This window comes from Helicoverpa armigera, chromosome 28 (genome assembly GCF_030705265.1).
Source record: "Helicoverpa armigera isolate CAAS_96S chromosome 28, ASM3070526v1, whole genome shotgun sequence".
Taxonomy (NCBI): Eukaryota; Metazoa; Arthropoda; class Insecta; order Lepidoptera; family Noctuidae; genus Helicoverpa; species Helicoverpa armigera.
The window spans coordinates 2,542,600-2,562,563 of NC_087147.1; the positions used below are offsets into that span (position 1 = coordinate 2,542,600).

Genomic DNA, 19,964 nt, shown 5'->3' on the forward strand with positions numbered 1-19,964 from the left:
CTGGTACTTAGCTGCATCTGGATAGACTGAAAGTCGACCCCGACATAGTTGGGAGACTAAGGAGATGATGATTGGTTGAGCTTTTTGGTTTATTTTTCAAGCACAACATTAAGTTATTCTTAACCATAAATTGTACCAATTTGAAACGGAAATACTACATCAATCACACATTGCCGTCAGTTTTCAAATGTCAACTTTAAGATAAGACTTATAAGTAGTATTAAAACACTGATAAACACATAATCAATTGATGTAATCACTAATGGATAGGAAAGTCAATTAAGTATATACATGAGCTTGACATTGTGGTGTTACGTGATTGAGTATTGATTAAGTCATGCAAAATGCCTTTGTGATATAAACTAGCTTTTGTCTGATGTTTCACCCGCGTCTCGTGGGAATTACTGCACGTACATGGATAAAGTCATAGTCATAGTCTATTTTACTCGGGGCTAGTGTAGCTTTCCAACAGTGAAAGATTTTTGAAATTGGTCCAGTAGTTTCGGAGCATTAAAGGTTACAAAGAAAAAGGTATTTTTTCATTATAGTAGTATCTCAGAAGAGTTAGTTACACCGTAAGATTGCTGAGAAATCTCTCTATAAAACAAAAGCTACGTTTACGATCTATCTGTCAATTAACTTTATAGCATTCTCGCATCACAAGGAAGAACTAAATCAGTCCACACTAGATTTTTTCACATCTCCCAAAAGTGTAGTATCATAAAAAACTTCAAAAATAAAGCTCACCTTAATTTGATACTTTATAAAGCGGGAAACGACGTAGTTGACATGAAAACGTGAAACTTTCACCGAAATAGAATCGACGATCAAAGAGAAGGAATATATTTTTAAACAGAACTGTCACTTCAGTTAACATAAAGTTATTGTGAGTATTCGGAACGCTTAATTTGGATGTAATTACTTTTTGAGGACATGTTTTTAAAATTAGTGTAACACGTTCTCAATTTTCTGACTCGCTGGTAAATTAGAGCTACATAATCCTCAAAAAATATATCTAAATAAAGGATTGTTTTTCTGCAGTTCAAGGCTTTAATAAAAAAAATATATTGCTATAATAATAATGCAATACAGCAACAAAAATTTATATCGATAACTTATAAACATATTGAATTAAACGTCTACATTTGACGATCCAAAATCACCAATCACAAATAATATACCAATCAGAAATAAATAGCTGTGAAAAAGAAACTCAAAAATAATACTCATCTTTAAGTATCACCCTGTACATTCATTGTGTCAATGCATATTATAAACTTCCCTACCAATTGAGTTCAACAGATGTTTTCGTTCGCTACTCCGCATCACTGTTCTACCCATTACTCGTACGAAGTCAGTAAATTATTATCTAGCCAGCGAAACCACGTCTTTATAAGGTAAAATGATTAAAAAAAAAATGTGCAGTGAAAAATAAGTGCTGTGAAAAAATAGTGAATGAAGTCAGTAAATTATTATCTAGCTAGCGAAACCAAGGCTTAATTTTGAAAAAAAAAATGTGCTTTAAAAAAGGTGTTTAGGAAAAATAAGTGCTGTGGAAAATTAGTGAACATAGATTAGTTAAACATAGATGTGCAAGTTTTCAGTGCGGTGTTTTGTACCTAATTTTATTTTTCAAATGTTATTTTTTTTTTCTAATTAATACTATCTATGCCAATGTTAAATTAGAAATCTAATTAATATTCTTAAGTGGGTTCAACCTAGTAGAAGATAATAAGGCAGCTAATTATAATACAAAGAAACTTTCATTGTATGACGTCTGTTTGTCTATACAGGCTTACCTCGAGACGTGCTAGACTGATTTTCGTAATATTTTCCCTTTTATGTTTTCTTGTTGTTTTGATGAAATTACTTCTACCTATTACGTGAAATTACATCATTATTGGAACATACAGGTCACTTAATATATTTTGTGTCTTATCTCATCCTAAATTGCTGCACAGATTTCGTTAAAAAAACCGTCAACATCACATCCACGACCCGACAAGTTCAGTCATACTTCAATCCACATAAATGACGTAATTCCCACAGGATGAAATGCACTACTATAATTAATAAATGTCAAATGAATTAAAACAATAAATTAAAGCTAATTAGTTCCTCACAGATGCTTACAGAAGCGACAATGTATTCATAGTTCTGTTGACAAGTGATCGCGTCGTGTGAAAGGTGAATTGTACCTAATTTTTTTTGGTGGTGATATGATTGTTTTATAAAAGTGATTAAAAATGTCTAAGGGTAAAGAAAAGGATAGAAAATGCTCGCTGTTGTGTTGGTAAGTTTTGCTTAATATTTGGGTTTCTATAAACTAACCTATCGGTGTTTTGCGATTAGAGATGGAATTTTGATATTAGGCCTATATAAATTATGTTTAATTGCAAAACAACGGTTAGATATGTAGCTTATAGAAATCAAAAGTAAGTGGATTTTACATTATAATATTAGAGCTGTCCTAAAATAACAGCTGTTAGTGAGAGGTAATGCTTGCTGCAGTCAATATTTGGATGGGAAACCAATATTTACATAGTATCCGATTCGGAATTAGGGTGTTAATAAATAAAATAAATAGATCAATTTCCACTAAATTCAATTTTTAACAGCTGGAAACTGGAAAATAAAATGAATAATCAAACAGCTTGAAACTTTTTAACAAATCAATTTAAAACGATCGAAAACTAAAATATCCTTAGTCGCAGAGAAACTGCACCTAAGATAATATCTATAAACCAATAAAATCGAATATGTTTGCAATAAATTAACTAAATAGTTCCTGTACGGACAAATAATGAGTCATTTACATGTAGTTTCATATAATTATGGGTGCAGCCTAATTAATATGTCAACATTATCTAAAATGAGAGACGGACGTGAGGCGGATGTGCTAATCTCATGTCCTAATGTGTTTGATGATTTGTTAACATCTATATGTAGGTACTAGATATGTACGTACATGTTTGTATATATAGGAAAAGAAGACCGACCGTAGACAAGTAGAGATTTTGATTTATGTGTTTAGCTCCACACATTCTAGAAAAATGTCGGTTTGATTGACAGACAAACAATGAAGAGATCTATGGATCAACACAAACAATGAAGAATGATTTTTTTTTCGTAAAGGTACCAATAAAAAAGTTATTGGGGCAAAATTAAATATCAGTTTAAACTTTATAAATATAAAAAACTACGTTTTATTTGAATCTGCACCATGTATTACGAAAATAACAATTGTCAAATGAATTGCTCTAATTTTAACATCTCAATGATAAACATTGCCTTGACACTGTCGATAAAAACTTGACCCTTAAAAAACTGAAAAGAAATGTATGTATGCATACAATCGAAATAACTGGGTTGATGAAACGTTACGGATATTGAGAAGCCAGAAAGACCGACTACCAGCCTGACCATGGGATATCGGGTTGCCTAGATAGGCAGTCGCTCCACGTAAAATACTGGCACCTACTCAACTACATCTAATTAGACTGAAATCCGACCCCAACATAGTGGAAAAAAGAAATGTACATACATTGCTGTAGCTAGCCTTTTACTAGTTTTCGTTTTCCCTATCACCTGGTTCGCCTTTACCACTGGTTGTCAGACTTTCTGGCTTCTCAATACCCTTAACGTTTAACCATCTGCCTAGCCACATTTTCCACTCGTTAAGATTACTGTATCATGTTTGTTTTGTTTGTAAATCATTAACAAATGGTGTTTTCTGTTGCAGTTCCGGATTAATGTCATCGTCCATTGAAGAGGTGAGTCCTTGTGTATTGTTTGTAAATATTATTGTTCAACAATTACTTATTATCTTGAATTTGTGATCAAAGTTTAAAGAGCAATTTCGTAATCTTCATAGTAGTCTATGTATAATGTACATGATTTCTCCGCTAGAATATTTTTAGGGCCCTTTATCTTCATCTGATCATGAAATGGATAGGACGGTTTTCCGGCCTAAATTAACACTTCTGCACTAACGTTGAGATTCAGCACAGCTTCGAGGTTTGAAAAGGTGACCCTGAAAGTGATCATGAACCCTCGAAAATGTTTCGAAAAAACACTGAAACTTGTTCTTTTGACTCTCCAAAAATAGCACCATCTAGAACCCATAAAATGCAGGCGTTGCAAACATTTTTGTGGTTACCACGCCATCCGTTTGAAGCTTCATACAAAACCATCAAAATTAGGTAATAAAAAACTTCAAACTCTCTTACTTTAATATCTTCAAATAGATTAATATTGAACAAAGGATATGCGCGGGCGGTGATAGTAGTCAACAGCTTCTCACTTTAGATCTAAGAGTAATTGACCAATATATTAGAAAAGGTTTTTGACCCCTGTCTTATGCGGGTGGACGTAGAAATGATGAAATGGTACTTCCTTTTAAATATTCTTTGATCGTGTAGAAAATAGTTTGGTAGTATAATAAAAAACTCTGTATAGTTTTATGATAAGAGCAATTTTAATGGGTGCGAGAACCTAGATTTTTGACTGTTATCTTTTTAGACTGACGAACCAAATGTAGAATTTTGCAGTGTCCTAAATGTTTAAGAGCACTTGTAAAAAGACAAGCGCTATGGAAATATTATTTTATGTCAATATGTGAAGCTGAAGTTAAAAGTCTGAAATCGCTAATCTGCCTTGATTAAGGGTAGTGATTAACGTTCATTCTTTATCGGTGTGAGCAGAGGCCTATGCTCTGCAGTTGGACTATAAAATGGTGTATATAGTACTGCGCTTGACAGTACCTATTGGGGTTTTTGAAAAGGCATGACAAAAATATTGTGAAAAACCTATGTCAATTACTTGTTATACGTAATGTCTAAATAATAACACCTAAATAATTCACGTTTTCTCCGGAATTTCAAGATCAAATTAATGGACCATGTTCCACCGACATCGGAATTTAGAAAAAAAACACTTCAGCGGACCATTTGTTTTATATAAAACTGCGTTAAAAATAGAGTAGTTCCCGTCGTATTGTCACGCCTGAGAACATAAATAAAATCGTGAAAAAACAGATAATGTTTTTTTCTAGTCAATGGAGAAATTTTACATAATACATCTGTTTTATTTTTAATGTAGTTGTCTTGGGAACTTCGCATCTGTTATTTTAACTACTCTTAGGACTGTTTACAGTTTTTGCAATGAAATATGTATTTATAAAGGTGGAAAACAGTGGAAAATATCATGAAATATTACGCAGATTGTCTTTTAAGCTGGATCTGAGTATCTGAGATACCGAAGTTTATAAAGGGCTTAAGAATAAACATGGTGGGATTTAGTCAGTAAGGATCTGACACTCCCTCACGATGCACCCACAGCGAGAGGGGACATTTGACGAGTTCCCGTAAAAAGGTATATAATATGAAAACATGATTAATGATTATAAACAACGATGAACCGTTGCCATGCCATGACGTTTAAAGAACTTAATAAGCGGCTTAAAAGCTTATAAAAATAACCAAAAACCCAGCAATCAATTCTCTAACGAAGCGAACAGACAAACGGACACACAAATATATAAATAACACCTGTGTTCTAGGAAGACAAACGAGCGTTTCCCTTACAAGCGCAGGATGGACCAAATTAATGTTTCCTTCATTATGTCCCGCAGAAATACCAGCTTTGATCCTTCCAATAATAGACCTGAAACCTCGGATTAAGGATAGTTTATTTTATAGGGCTTGAGGTTTCCTTTAAAAGAAATAGATTTGAAGTAACAGGTCTATTTTTGTAAGAAAAATGGACTTCATAATATTTCGGGCCGCTATCGTCTTTTTTTTGGGGAGTATATAATGTCGACTTCCCGTCACGGGTAGAGTAAAAGGGAGTTTCATACTCTTCAGATACTGACTGAAGCCCATACATCTTCGTGTGCTTTGCATTCCAGGGCTTACCCTTTCTATGCTGCATGGCGTTATTAATTGTTAGTTTGTTGACAAGGAGACTCTACTCTTTAAGTACAGTTACCGGCACGGATATTGAGCTCTCGGCGGAAGAGTAGGGATCGCTTTGCGCACCCGTACGTATAAGGCAATAAGGCAGTAAATCGCTTCTGCGCAGATGAAGGTCAGGGCTCAATATCCGTGCCGATAACTGTATACATATTCACATGCTACCAAAACCCCTGTGATACCTTCTGCAGCCCTTTGTATTCGAATTCGAACTGTCAAACAAAACACAAAGTATGGCATAAGTACCTGGATCGACGTGGTTTAAATTTGGTTTAGAGAAACAATCAAGATAGGTTACAAAGAGTGTAAGGAATGCAATGACGTAGTTAAATAGCCTAATTTTCCCATACTCATAGCCTTTTGCAATCGCATCTGTCAGGAAACTATTATGTATACAAGCTGTCTATCATTTACCCATGAAAGAGATCAATCAGTATTCCATTTTGATTGGTAATGGCATCTGCCCATCACCATACTATGATTTGTTGGGGCAGTGTTATGAAAAGTTTGAAAGATGCATATTTCAGAGGGGATATTTTGTCTTACTAGTATTGAGCTGGTGCAGTAATGCAAAGTTAGCATAGACCTTTTTAAAGTGAAATCATCAAATAAGCCTCTTTTCCCAACTATGTTGAGATTTCCTTCCAGCAGATGACGATTTGCAGCTGAAAAGTGTATTACGTGAACCTATTGAAATATTAATTTCATCACGCGTATATTGTTCACGGGATGTTTCCTTTCCCGAAAACTTGACAGACAGTTGATATACCCCAGCGGGATATTAACGAAATATAACGCGATATAATACATGCGCTGTTTTTGGGTTCCCTAAGATAAAAATAAAAACTGATCTAAAATGGTTGAATCAGTTGATTTTGGCTTGTAGGGATAGCATTATAATAGGCTACTTTTAATCCGGGTTCGAATATTTTTAATCGCTTGCGGCTTGTAAACAAACATATGGCTTAAAACTATGTATGTAGTAGGTAAATAAATATATCGATTTCCTTAGTAATTCGAAAATTCTGACATACATTTTTATTTATGAAATCACAGGAAACAGTTGGATATATTTTTCGTAATCCTGCAAACTATGTTACGGTTTTCAAAGGGATTAACATGTTCAATTTGTTCCAGTACTTACAAACGTGTTATTTATTGTGGCCCAATAAAATCTTGCTCTAGTTTAGATTACAATTTCCACATCGCTTTCAGAAATTATTGCAATACGTTACGAAAACTAGCACAGTTTTTCCGCAATGTGTTTATACAATAAACAATTTTAACTAATCCTTTCATTGCTAGGTTTATTTTGTGTACTACTAGCTTCTGCCAGTGGTTTCACCTGGGTCATTTGGGTTCGACTCCGCACACCTGGATAAATAAACCTTTCTTGATACATGTATGTATGGACCATCTAACACTCAAATAAGTTTTCATGTCATGATTCAGTAAAGAGATTAGAGCGTTCCAAAAAATGTTCATCTTTCAGCTTTATAATATGAGTATAAATATCTACGGAACCTATAAATAACTATTTTGCATCAACAGAAAAGTGCTTCACAGATTTATATTACAGTTCTGAATATTATGCAAGATTTTCTTTCTTTAGAGTGCAATCTGAAACCGTTGCATGGGTATAAAATTACAGTTTTACAAAAACATTTCTTTAATTAATGTCACCATTTGGGAAATTTTATGAATGCTACTTTTACAGACAAAAGAGTGTGATAATATAGGTCAGGAAGTGTTTTGTTTATTGTTAACTCCTGAAATTAACTATAAATATTATATAGAATAGGTATTGGAAATGCAATTTATGAAGATAAATGGCTGCAAAACATATTTTTTATTCTGTATATTTTTTACATATTTTGCATTACCAGACTTTCTGGCGTTCCAATTATTTATTACCTAGAAAGCTCTTAAACACAATCACAAAGTCACGGTCATAGATAATTTAATTTATAAATCACCGTTTTCTCTTGAATCTTGTCCAAAATTATTTTTAAATTCCAACTCCTTTGATCAGAGACCTATACCACAACGACCGACTTCCTGCTATCATCTTTTAAAATTTTAAAATAAAAAGGAAAGTTTAAAATTTCATAAAACGTATAATGGTTTTCCGGTGGCAACTTTTTTTATTAATCTGGCAACACTAAATGGAGTAAATGAGGTTTGATTGGTTGTTATTCATATATTTAATGGGTTAGCTGAGTGATAGTGTAATTTTGGAATTATTTTTCATATAAATATACTTTAATGTAGTTTATTTGAGACATAAATTGAATATGAAGAAACCTTGGCTTTAATACGGAAGCTATTAATGGGAAAATTATAACGTTTATGGAAAACGCTTTCTAAAATTGTCCTTATTCAAGTAAATAAATAACCTAAAAGCTACCTAGTAAACAACGGAAATGCGATAAGGATACTAAATAACACGCCGCACCTCACTTCAAGTGCAACCCAATAACTCAAATATTTATTAAATTTATCTAATCACTAAAATTATCACAAATTGCTACCAAATTATCTACTATAATCGCTGTTTAATACTGTACTGGCAACATTGGAGTACAGGCCTTCAACCAAAGAGTTCGTTTAAAAAAGTCCTTATGCTTTTATTTACGGCCAGTGACATTCAAGGTTGAAAAAAGAAAAAAAAAGTACAGAAATGTACGTTAAAAGAGTAAGTTTCATTATTTATAGTTTGTAAACAAAATTATTATGTTATAAATTGTGTCTTGTGGTTTATTAGCAATAGTGAAAAAAAAAGAATTTATTTTTTCATCTTTCTGGAATGCCACTGACACTTCGAGTTTACAGATAAATATCTTTTTTTTTTAATTTAGTCGTCACGATAACGTCAAATTACGTCGATTTGTCGAACGTCATATCCGGTCATATTTTCATACGTCATTTGCATCGTCACAAATGGCGTATACATACGTAGGCATGCCGAAAATACGACAGTAAAAAATAATCTGGGTATTATTGACTATTTATTTACCGAATGTTTTGTGCAGTAGACAGTGATCAGTGTTGAAGGAAAAATACTAACAACAAGGCAACTGTCAGCTGCACCGGAAAAGTGTTATGATGAACATACACCACGGATGAAACCAAAAATACGATTATAAATAGACCGGGAACAAACTTTTCATACAATAGTTGTCAATGTGGTCTTATCTCATCAGATTGTGCAGTAGTCATTATGCAAAGCCGCTCCTAGGAAGTTCAATCGGGAGATAATCAGCTAATGCATTTGGTAACAGAATTATGTGACCAGCTACGTGAATTGGTAGCTCTTTGTCATTCGTTAACAGGGCTGGTTCAAACCCGGATCTGTCAATCTGTACATAGGGTCCGAAACTACTGAACCGATTAGAAAAAATATTTTACTGTTTTGAAGCAACACTATACTCGTGGGACAAAAGCCTTTTATTCCTGTACGGGCAATAGTTCCCACTGGACGCCGTTAAAACTGCAGGCAATAGCTAGTCTATATTACAAAACATGTTCTTGTATTTCCTCGGCCAGTTTTACGAATGACAGTTATGTAGTAAACACTCTGATTCATTCCTGTGTTCAAGCAAACGACTCCCCACTGTTTCTAGCAGGAAATGCCAATTCGATTTATGAATGAATTCTATCATTTTCCAATTTGCTGTTTTGCAAAAAATTTGGATGAAAATCCTCATTCTCAATGATAATCTGGTTCTCGTCGTCTTTACCGTATCGACCTATAGTTCCGCCATTCATGCGAGATTCCACCCACATATGTAGGTATGTACCTATATGTCGGTACAAGTTCACAGCTAGTTTATGTTCGCGCATAGAAGATGCAATTTCGCGGGCACTTTAGAAATGTTCGCACACAATTTGTTACTGTCTGCTAGAGCGAGTAGACAAGATGAAATATTTCTGTGCGTCACAGTGTCGCACACCGCTGGAATCTAGACATTACGATTCCGATTATTATGACTGTTGATATAAAGACAATTCCTTTTTGTGTGCTTCGATCCTTCTCCTTGATTTGCAATTTCGTCTGCCAAACATCTTCCTATTACGTCACCGTCCTTCCAATGATTTCTCTCATTCATTCCAATCAAAACGTACTAAACTCAGCCGGTATCATTTAAAAGTGATATTTCACTGTCAGCATTAATGAGCTGAAACATCCACGTCATGTAAACAGTATTTAAATAACTGTCCCACGCACGAGCTTAGTAAACAGACGTATTGGCAAGCTTTTGTCGTGCAAAAATGTATATTTTGCAATATCTGCACGAACCGTCAATAATTTGCACGTTGAGTTTATTTTGAATAACAAAGACAATGAGGTAAAATATTTAAGATACATAAAAGCTGTTCTTCCTAAAATTTAAACATCTGGAAGTCGCTTTTTATTCAACATGTCGCAATTAACTTTCTTTACCAACCAGTTTTTGTCGCAATATTGCAAAATACACAGGATTTTCAAAAGAACTCGTTATCCAGTGTATAACCGGGTGTAAATAATAAAACTTTAATTCACACTCTATCCCGCCCACGGATCAACAATACAAAAATAAACATTTTTAATTTTGTCTTCGGTACCGCTAGTACGACGAGCGGAGACCGCAAGACCGCCCGTGTCGTGGAACGGAACGGGATTTAAAAAAATAGAAAAAAAAGTTCACGGTAGTCGTTGATCGAACGCGCGGGAAAGTTTGACGTGTGCATTTTTTAATTTTGTGAGTGTTTTTAAAACGATTTACCAAAAGAGGAAGATTTTTGTTGAGTGTTAAATACTACAGAAGATCAAACATAAATTGGCAATTCTGAATGAATTGGTAAATCAAGGTTTTAAAATCAAATAATAGTGTTTTTTTAAGAAGGTGACAAACTTGTAAAAAATTCTTACATTATGTAAATTGCCATAGGCATAGTGTCAAGGGATATTTTCGATGAATACCTAGTTAATTTTGAAATCCTCTTGTATGTAAACATTCGAATGGAGCGATGTGATGTGCTGTAATATTATAAATTATCCTGGAGTGGAGGTGTTCATTGCGAAAAACATAATTATGATGTATCTTGCAGACTCTGCTTTGCTTTCAACGTTTAATAGAAAATTGATTGAAAGTCTAAGACCCCCCCAGGTTAAAATCCCTAGCGGTCCTTTTTCGCGGCACTCAATTGAATATACATACATATTTGTACTTATCAAAATATTTCCTAAAAAAAGCAAGCCATAAATCATGTGAAACAAGCAACACATCTTTCTTCATACAAAATATAAATCCAGCCACAAATTAAGTTATAACTCACCCGATTACGTAAAATAAAGAAGCTAACAAATCTAGCACATATTTCATTGTAACTGCCAGACATAAGATACAAATGCTATTCATAAATAATGGATGCGTCATTCGTTCAGAAATCGTAATAACTGAGTTTTACACCTTTTTGAAAGGGAAAGATAGGTTTTATGACCTGTGGATTGCTATGTGGTAGAAAATAGAGAGATTGTTGCTAGGGAGTTTCTTTTTGTATTTTCTTTTCGGCTACAACACTAATTCATTGGTGATATCAGTGGTTCAGCCATCTTGATAAGTTTGATGTCCTAAAAATACTTACATTTAAAACTTCGGCAATTCGTGCCAATTAACTGCAATTTTGCAATATTATTTGACGCTAACTTTGCATAAATAATTATTATAGTGTGTGGCCAGTGAAGTTCTGCTTGCAACTAGATTTTGAAATACTTATCCCTTTCTTTGGGTAAGGACACGGTCGTTTTTCAGAAGATAAACTCCCGCGCACCACACTCACACAAACAACGCAATGCGTCATTCATTCAAAAAGCTATAAACGTAAACAATAAGGGATACAATGTAGGCGTTAAATTATATGATGTTAATTATAATCGTATTAAAGGGATGCTTTCAACTGAATAATAACATAAACAATATCCTTTGATCTTTGATGTGTGTACCCGATGCACCAAGAATTGGCTTTTAAATGATCATGATGAGAGAATGGTATAGTTCCATTGGAATCTGTAACGATTTGGTAATAGTTTGGCGTGTACTTCAAAAGTGTATTACAATGTGAAGAAGAATCACAGACGGCAAGAGTTACAATATCGAACTACAATACACCCATGGGCCCCATAAAAGAAGAAGTCAAACTGGCTCTTGTGTTTTCCAAAAATAATACATCGTTGTCGTTCGAAAGACATCCACTGCTTGACAAAGGCTTCCCCCAAAATTGGCAATTCTGCTCGATCTTCAGCTTCCTGCATCCACTGCTTGTCGGCGATCTTGGCTAGATCGTCCGTCCGTCTAGAGATTCTATTATCCCCATTTCACCTTGAACATCTTGCATAAATGGGAAATCAAAAACCCACCATGTTCCTTCTGAAGCCCTTTATGTACCAGGGCCGCGGTAAATCTTTCGAATATTCTCGCAGCCCCGACAGGCTTTGGCCCTAGCGGGGCGCACTTTGATTTAATGCCATTATTTGAGGGGCGCGTGAAATAATTCTACCACCCGGAGAATCCTGATATCCATTGGAATGTTTTGCCTTGTTCAAAGGTAGTTGAATCGTTTGTATGTAAACAATGAATAAGCAATAGACACACGTTGTTGATGTCTGATTGATAGCTCTAATGGTGTTTAGATTACATACAGGGATAGATAGTATAATAGGCTGTCGTATTTCTGTCGTATCAGTATCTAGGCAATCATTACATTGCTCCTCTCGTCAATTTTTTTACCATGACCACGCCTGAGCAAGCGCTGTGGTTATTGCTCGTCCCTTGTCTGTACGGGAAGAGACCAGTTTCCCATAAAGGGCCATCATATCTCTCTCAAGTTCAATTGGCCACAATATTTTTCAAAATGGAGAAAAATTTTCTCTTACATTAATATACAAACACTAATCAAACACTGCTCTTATCTACGTACATAATTTCGCCGGCAGTTATTTTAGAAGAGCATGAAATATGCAGAATGCAGACAAAAATACACAAAGCTGAATAATGGCTGTAAAGATTTATGACTCGGTTATAACAACTTACTTTCAAGAGTTTTTATAACGACTCCGTAGTGCACTGGCCAATTTCTTGTCTGTATCGAAGTGTTGTTCGTTAAATGATCATTTAAGAGTTCTTAAAGCATGCTACAGATCCACCAGTTTATCAGTGCAGAAGCAACCCGATTTGCCTGTCGCACGTTCACGCCAAACGATTGCATCAATTTAGATGGGTACACAGATAGTTTTGCTAGAGCCTAAGAAAGGTCACAGGCTACATTATAACCAAATGCACGAAGAACTTCCATTGGGAAGCGAATGGAACCGCAAGGAACACCTATTATTACATAGAGGCAAATATGTTGAAACTGGAAAGGCAAATAGCCCCTCCCATTGACTAACCCTATGTATTTAAACAACCATATACTAACAAAATATTAGTTTTCGCTTTCCAAAGTTCACCGATACGTGTTACGCTGCCATATGTCGTAAAGACAATATTTATCTTCGGATACAAGCATATGCAGTTAAGCAGTCAAAATAAATAGGTACTGACAAGTTTCTTCGTATCACTCATGTATTATGAAATATGAGTTTGGGTGGCTGTAAAAATATAGTGGACGAGAAAAACAAAAGACATATGGTAATGCATATCATCTAGGAAGGTGAATAAGTAGGTATTACAAGTAGATGTTAGTACCAAACTAATATGTGTGAATAACTGCACATATCTTACACATAATTGCAAAGGGAACCCCTTCTACTATTTACACTCTTCTTATAAAAAGGCAGCAAAGTTGAATTAGGGACAAACACACACAATTTCGCCTATAAATTATTTGTGACTGTTTAACACGTATATTTTCGTGGAAACGAAGGGATTTATGAACAAAGAAACATTCAGCAAACAATAAATAAATTAGGACAAGGGCACAAAAATAAAGACATTGACGTAGGTATAAAAATCAAGGTTTTTGCAAAATCAGAAATAGACGCAGCATCACAAAAACATTGTGTCCAAATTAAAAACAAATGATAGGTGTAAACTGAAATGATTATGAAAACACGACGGTAATAGTAGCAGGAATTTGTGACGTCAGAAACACAGTCATCATGCCACGTTTGTGGGTGGTACCCATTCTTTAGATAGGGCTGGAGTTTGTATTGTTTCTATAATCAGCTCATTCGGCAACTATAAAAACGTAAACTTAGCTTTATAAAAGGAGCGACCCTAAGAGAACAGCCAGCTGCGCAGGACATATTATAGTGCACAAGACACAGGTGCACTCACTATTCCCTCACTCTCATTGTTGGGGCAATTTGACATGACTGAAAAAATACTAGAATTATATTTTGTGTTGTAAGCCTATCCACAGTCCTCTTGTTAATTATAGCCCACATCGGAAGCATATAATCACAAGGGGTCAAAGTTCTACCATACACTGAGCTCTAAATAGCAAAAAAATTGCAAATGAAATACGCGAAAATCACCGCGTTGCACACCCCTAAAATATAACTACCAAAAAAACAGGTCGCTTGCTACCTAGGTCATTGCCAAATGCCTAGCTAACACACACGCCCACAAATAATGCTAAACTAATAAAAAAACGAAGATGTCACTCTCGAGTCATAATCGTAAAATAAGCTATAAAATTAAAATAAATTAGGGTGAAAAGACCAGTTGTTGGACGCACGCCAGAAACCGTTAAATATGCTGATAAATTGATTTATTGTCTGTTAAGTTATTGTCTTTTGGTGGTGTAGATGGTTAATTAATTGATTTGCAACATATTTAATGAATTTACTTAAATAATATATTCTTTTAATCAGTAAATTATAAAAACGCAAAGTTTTCTTGGCTTTAATCGCGCAAAGGACTTGAATAGACTAGAATACATGAAATAAGGATGCATTTCCGTTTAAATTCTTCATACTGGATATCTGCCTTAAATACAGATGCAATCTAACACACGGAACTTCAGTTGATAACAATCTGTCTATACTTCTAACTCTTGCACTTCTTTCCAAGTTTACATTGGATGTTAATCTTAAATCATCAGTGACTAACAGTCATCAATTGGCGTATCCACCTGAGTTTAACACAAACAACGCTTAAACTCCGACGCATATTAGACATAATTCAAACATAATTTTTCATACTAAGATAAACTGCGAAAACTGAATTTATGTTTGATATAAACGTAAGATATTTGCGTGGGTTTCGTATCTGTTATATTTGGAGTCGACCGCTTAACCAGACGGGACGTCGCTAGACAAGAACATACTGAATAAAGTGCACAAATCGAAATGAATGAATCTGTGGTTAAATAAAAAATGTAGTTACTTAGATATTTACAACACTATAAATATTCACATTGAAAAAGAAAACTATCGTAGTAAAAAAATAAAACGCGTCAAAAATTCGTCCTCATCGCTGTCGGCTGAGAGCTCGCCCAATAGTCTGGCAACATTGCCACGTTGGTTCGCAATAGGGTAATACATGCATTTTTGAAATATATCTTAAATAAATTCTTTAGTCTTAATATATCTCTAAAAAATTAAAAATATTTTTTTTTCTCACGTTATGTACGAATATAAATTAATTGTTTTATCATAATTTCAAATTTCGCGCGTATTTCGCGAAAACGCGGCACACAACGGACGCCATGATTGTTTTTTGGTCATGATGTCATTACGTTAGTAAACAAACTACAGCTGTCAGTAATACATATTTTGATATGTATTGAAAATTTTAATAATGAGTAATTATGCTCCGTATCGTTGGTGTGTTGTTTCTGAATGTGAGAACACTAGTGTAAAAACACCAGACAAATTATGGATTCAAGTACCAGTGGATATAAATATGAGAAACACTTGGTTAAAAGTTGCGAGACGAGATCCCGGACTGTTATCAGATAAATCTCGTTTATACTTTTGTGAAGATCACTTTGATGTAAGTAACTGTATTAACATTACCTATCTAATGAAATATACTCTTTAATGATAGGTTTACTTCAAGAATCAATACTTTGGGAAATGTGGGTAATATTTAGAGGTTGTACACTTTTGTTTACTACCGTAATGACGTCATTAGCATGGCGGCGACATTTCGTAGTGTTCAAAGACAGATAAAAAAACCTAAAAACTTTAAACTGCAATAAAAAATATATTTATGTACCTTACGAAGTGAAACTAACATTTCCCGATTGCTTTTCCTCTAAACAATCATTGTAATACACTTTTAATTTTTTTCTCATCTAGACTAAAATACCCTATTCTTATCCTTTGTTAATTTAAAACTTTGTAAATATTCCGTTGATTTTATCAACTGCAAAAATGCCTGACCTAAGCTTGACGTATGAATCCGGGGCTGCGGGATTGTTCGCGCGAGTTACCGCGGACCTGGTACACAAAGGGCTCAAGAAGGAACATGATGGGTTAGTTAGTCAGTAAGAGTCTGACACTCCCTCACGCTGCACCCACACCGGGAGGGGTCATTTGATGATTCCCACTACAAAACAAGGTTTAAAGTATAAGAGTATCTTAAAGAACTTATGACTAACCAACCAAACTTTAATATGATTAATCACTACTACAGAATTAACAAAGTTAATCAAACATAACTGTCTGACAAGATCACATGTCCGATGACGTCTGTAGGAAAATGTGGGTGGGGATCAACATACCATGGTCTAATCCTTAGGAATTATGGCAAACGTCTGTATGTAAGACTCGTGAAGTATGAAGATTATGAAGATATTTTCCAAAAAAATCGGTAAAAAAACTTTTAAGTTAAACGGTTTTATCTTATGTGCACTGAAAACTAGAAAATAAAAAAAACTGTTACTTACCTATAAACCTACATAGGTGGTCCCGGTCATATTAGACTAAAATAAAAACGTGGGGCCCATTACCTAACTATTGCTGTAATACTTTCTTCTAGAGGTATAATAGGTGTGGATTTCTACTAACTATAATCGTAACTGGAGATTTTGACAATCAATAATCAGCCGTAGCGGCTTCACCAGCGAACGCCGAGCTCACGATCTACCAAAGTATAAAGATATGCTTTGCCATAGGTAGGATTTCAGAGGGCCCCCACGTTTTTATTTTAGTCTAATATGACCGGGACCACCTATGTAGGTTTATAAGTAAGTAACAGTTTTTTTTATTTTCTAGTTTTCAGTGCACATAAGATAAAACCGTTTAACTTAAAAGTTTTTTTACCGATTTTTTATTTTCTAGTTTTTAGTATTTAATGAAAATGCCCACCGAATATTCCTCATTCTATATTTGGGTCAGCAGCGGTGAGGGAGTGCCAGACTCTTACTGACTAAAAACCGTTGTGTTTCGTCGTAGGCCTTTTATGTACCAGGACAATCCCGCAGCCCAGGCAAGCCTTGGCCCTGTTGGGCCCCGCTGGGGTTGCTGACAGTATTCTACTTGTGTAGCCCTTTCATTTGATACCCATATTGAGGGGGTTGTGGAAAAAATATGTAATCCGCCATTTTGTACCGGCGGCCATCTTGGATTTACAATGTTATTGATATTAGTATATTGTATTGTCATCGGAATTAAAGGTGTGTACCAAATTTCAGATCAATCTGACAACAGCAAGGTACTTAAATTTGAATTACTAAATTTGACCCAAGAAAGAATAAATAATAAAATAAAACAAACAGGGTAAGCTAAATAAAACCGTTTAATAAAAATACACGAACTTTCTAATACACTGTTTATGATTTTGAGACATGCTCTTTTAGCCGACTCCATTAAAAAAAGTACAAAAAAAAACTAATATTCCTTTCTGCTTTGTCGAATAGACAATTCTACGTCAGAGGTCATCAGGTAGGATCGAGAAAACTCTGACACTAGGGCTTGTTAGGTGTCTGTTTTGTAACAATCAACCAACTGAATGAAGATTATACAGAAAACTTTCTATAAAACCATCGAAGTTTATTAATAACCTTCAGGTTTCAATCGGCAGCAGGTTCAAATCCGCCAGCATAACGGTTGTTGTTTGTATAATAATATTGTAAACACTGTTGCACGGCTACACTTGTAAACATTCATATTTTCCTAACAACACCTCCACTTTGCTCGAAATAGATTATAATTTCGTGAAATTATCAAGGTTCCTACTAACTGTGGAATGCAGTTACCTATCTATTTGTTCATACGCTTACTAGAAAACTGGAGATAGAATTATAACATCATCCCCATAAAAGTTATCTCAAAGTCCTATCTTTAGTAAGCAAATTAACACATAGATAGATTATTGAAATGAGCTGTAATTACGTCGTAGTTATATCAAATACTATCAAAACTACTTCTCTGTCAGTGGGTAAAGAACATGCATACAAAATACATCGCTCCATTCGTTTATAAGAGGCATTTCAAAGTTATATCTGAACCTCTAACAATTTAAAAATGTGTTTATCAGGACACTAAAATATTGAAATCGTTATAAATAAAAATATTGAAATTACAAAGTTATAAATAAATTAAAAACTATAAAACAATAAGGGAAAGGAACTGAAGTGATATTACAAAGATAAATAAATAATGTTCAAATACATAAAACAGTGAATAAACTTTTCTGTGTGTGTGAATATACAGAATACGCTATGTCTGTGTGGTTGACTTTAGTGAAAAGTTCTCATTGGGGTCTCGGGTGCAATCCTAGACCTGTGTTTGTAAGTATTACCTATTTTCCATTCTAGTGCAGTTACTTTAAACAAGTGAACGCCATCCATTCGATGTGGCTGAGAATGAACATACCTATATTTACAAGGAAGTAGGAGTCCATTTTTGTATTTCCTAGGGGTAGTATATTCCTGCCGGGACTGTGGGATTGTTCAAAAGAGTTACCTTGATCCTGGTACATAAAGGGCTTAAGAAGGATCATTTGATGCTTTCTCATAAAAAACAAATGAGGTAAATTAGAAAATACATAGGTAAATTATATAAGGAAGTACATATATAGGGGAAGTACCTAAGCTAGTATATAGAGCCGACATCGCTATTTTGAAAAGGCTTTAAGATGTTGCGTCTTTCAGAAAATAAACTCGTCCACTAACTCCACAAATAAATATGTATGTAAAAATATAATTTACGTTTACTTTTTTTCGAAGTTATTTTCAGCCTTATGCACCTTTTCAACCAGACCACTGATCCAGTATACTACCACATTTTTGTCTAATCTATTCTCAAAAGAAAACAATGGACTATTTTTGAAACTGTAAACAATTCAAAGATATAACGCACAGATATTCACTGAATAGCCAGGCTTAGTTTAAAAACGATCGTCAGTTTGGTTTCGAAACTTTAATCGATTCTTTTATATCGCTTCGAGAGATTGATAATCTCGATTTATTTCCGGATATTGGATGTCGAAGGTTTTCTTAGCCATTGAGTTTAAAAGTTATGTGATTACATAAAATGCTATTTTGGGGGTCAATTGAAAACATAAACATTTTCAATACTGTTCAGGCTGATTGACGTCCACGGTGGCTATTCTCATTTAAGCAGATCAGAGCTGCACAGGACTTGTTAAAGTGCACTAGTATTTGCTTGGACACAGGTGCACTCACTATTCCCTCACTCTCATAGTCCGATAGGACGACAATCTGACACGACCGGAGAGATATCAGGGCCCAATTTGTAATTGCGTAGTTGATTATTTCAAAGGTTTGGCAACCAGACCAAGTCATCCATGTAAAAAATATTTACGAACCTCGTTTTGTTTAAACTGAGTGACAAGAGTTGAACAATATAACCATTGTTATAAATACCATGTATTGCATCTATGGTGTTCTAACATAATTAATATGTCTGTATGTTTGTCCACAGCTCCAAGTGAGGAATTCGCGCACCGAGTCCACGGAGGATGACAAGCGCAGTGACGACAGCAGACCTCTCAGTCACGCCTCCGACTTCAGCAGGGACAATATTTGTAAGTATCT

The 19,964-nt window shown here is 34.7% G+C and overlaps 1 protein-coding gene across 2 annotated transcripts in view; it reads left to right on the plus strand.

The window, feature by feature from the left end:
* Positions 1-19,964, plus strand: part of LOC110381191 (uncharacterized protein) — a 107,520-nt gene that overhangs the window by 82,824 nt on the left and 4,732 nt on the right. For both annotated transcript variants that reach the window (XM_064042481.1, XM_064042482.1), the window contains 2 exons: positions 3,743-3,773; positions 19,852-19,954. In XM_064042481.1, coding sequence (XP_063898551.1) covers positions 3,743-3,773; positions 19,852-19,954 — 134 coding nt within the window. The remainder of the gene's footprint in view (positions 1-3,742; positions 3,774-19,851; positions 19,955-19,964) is intronic.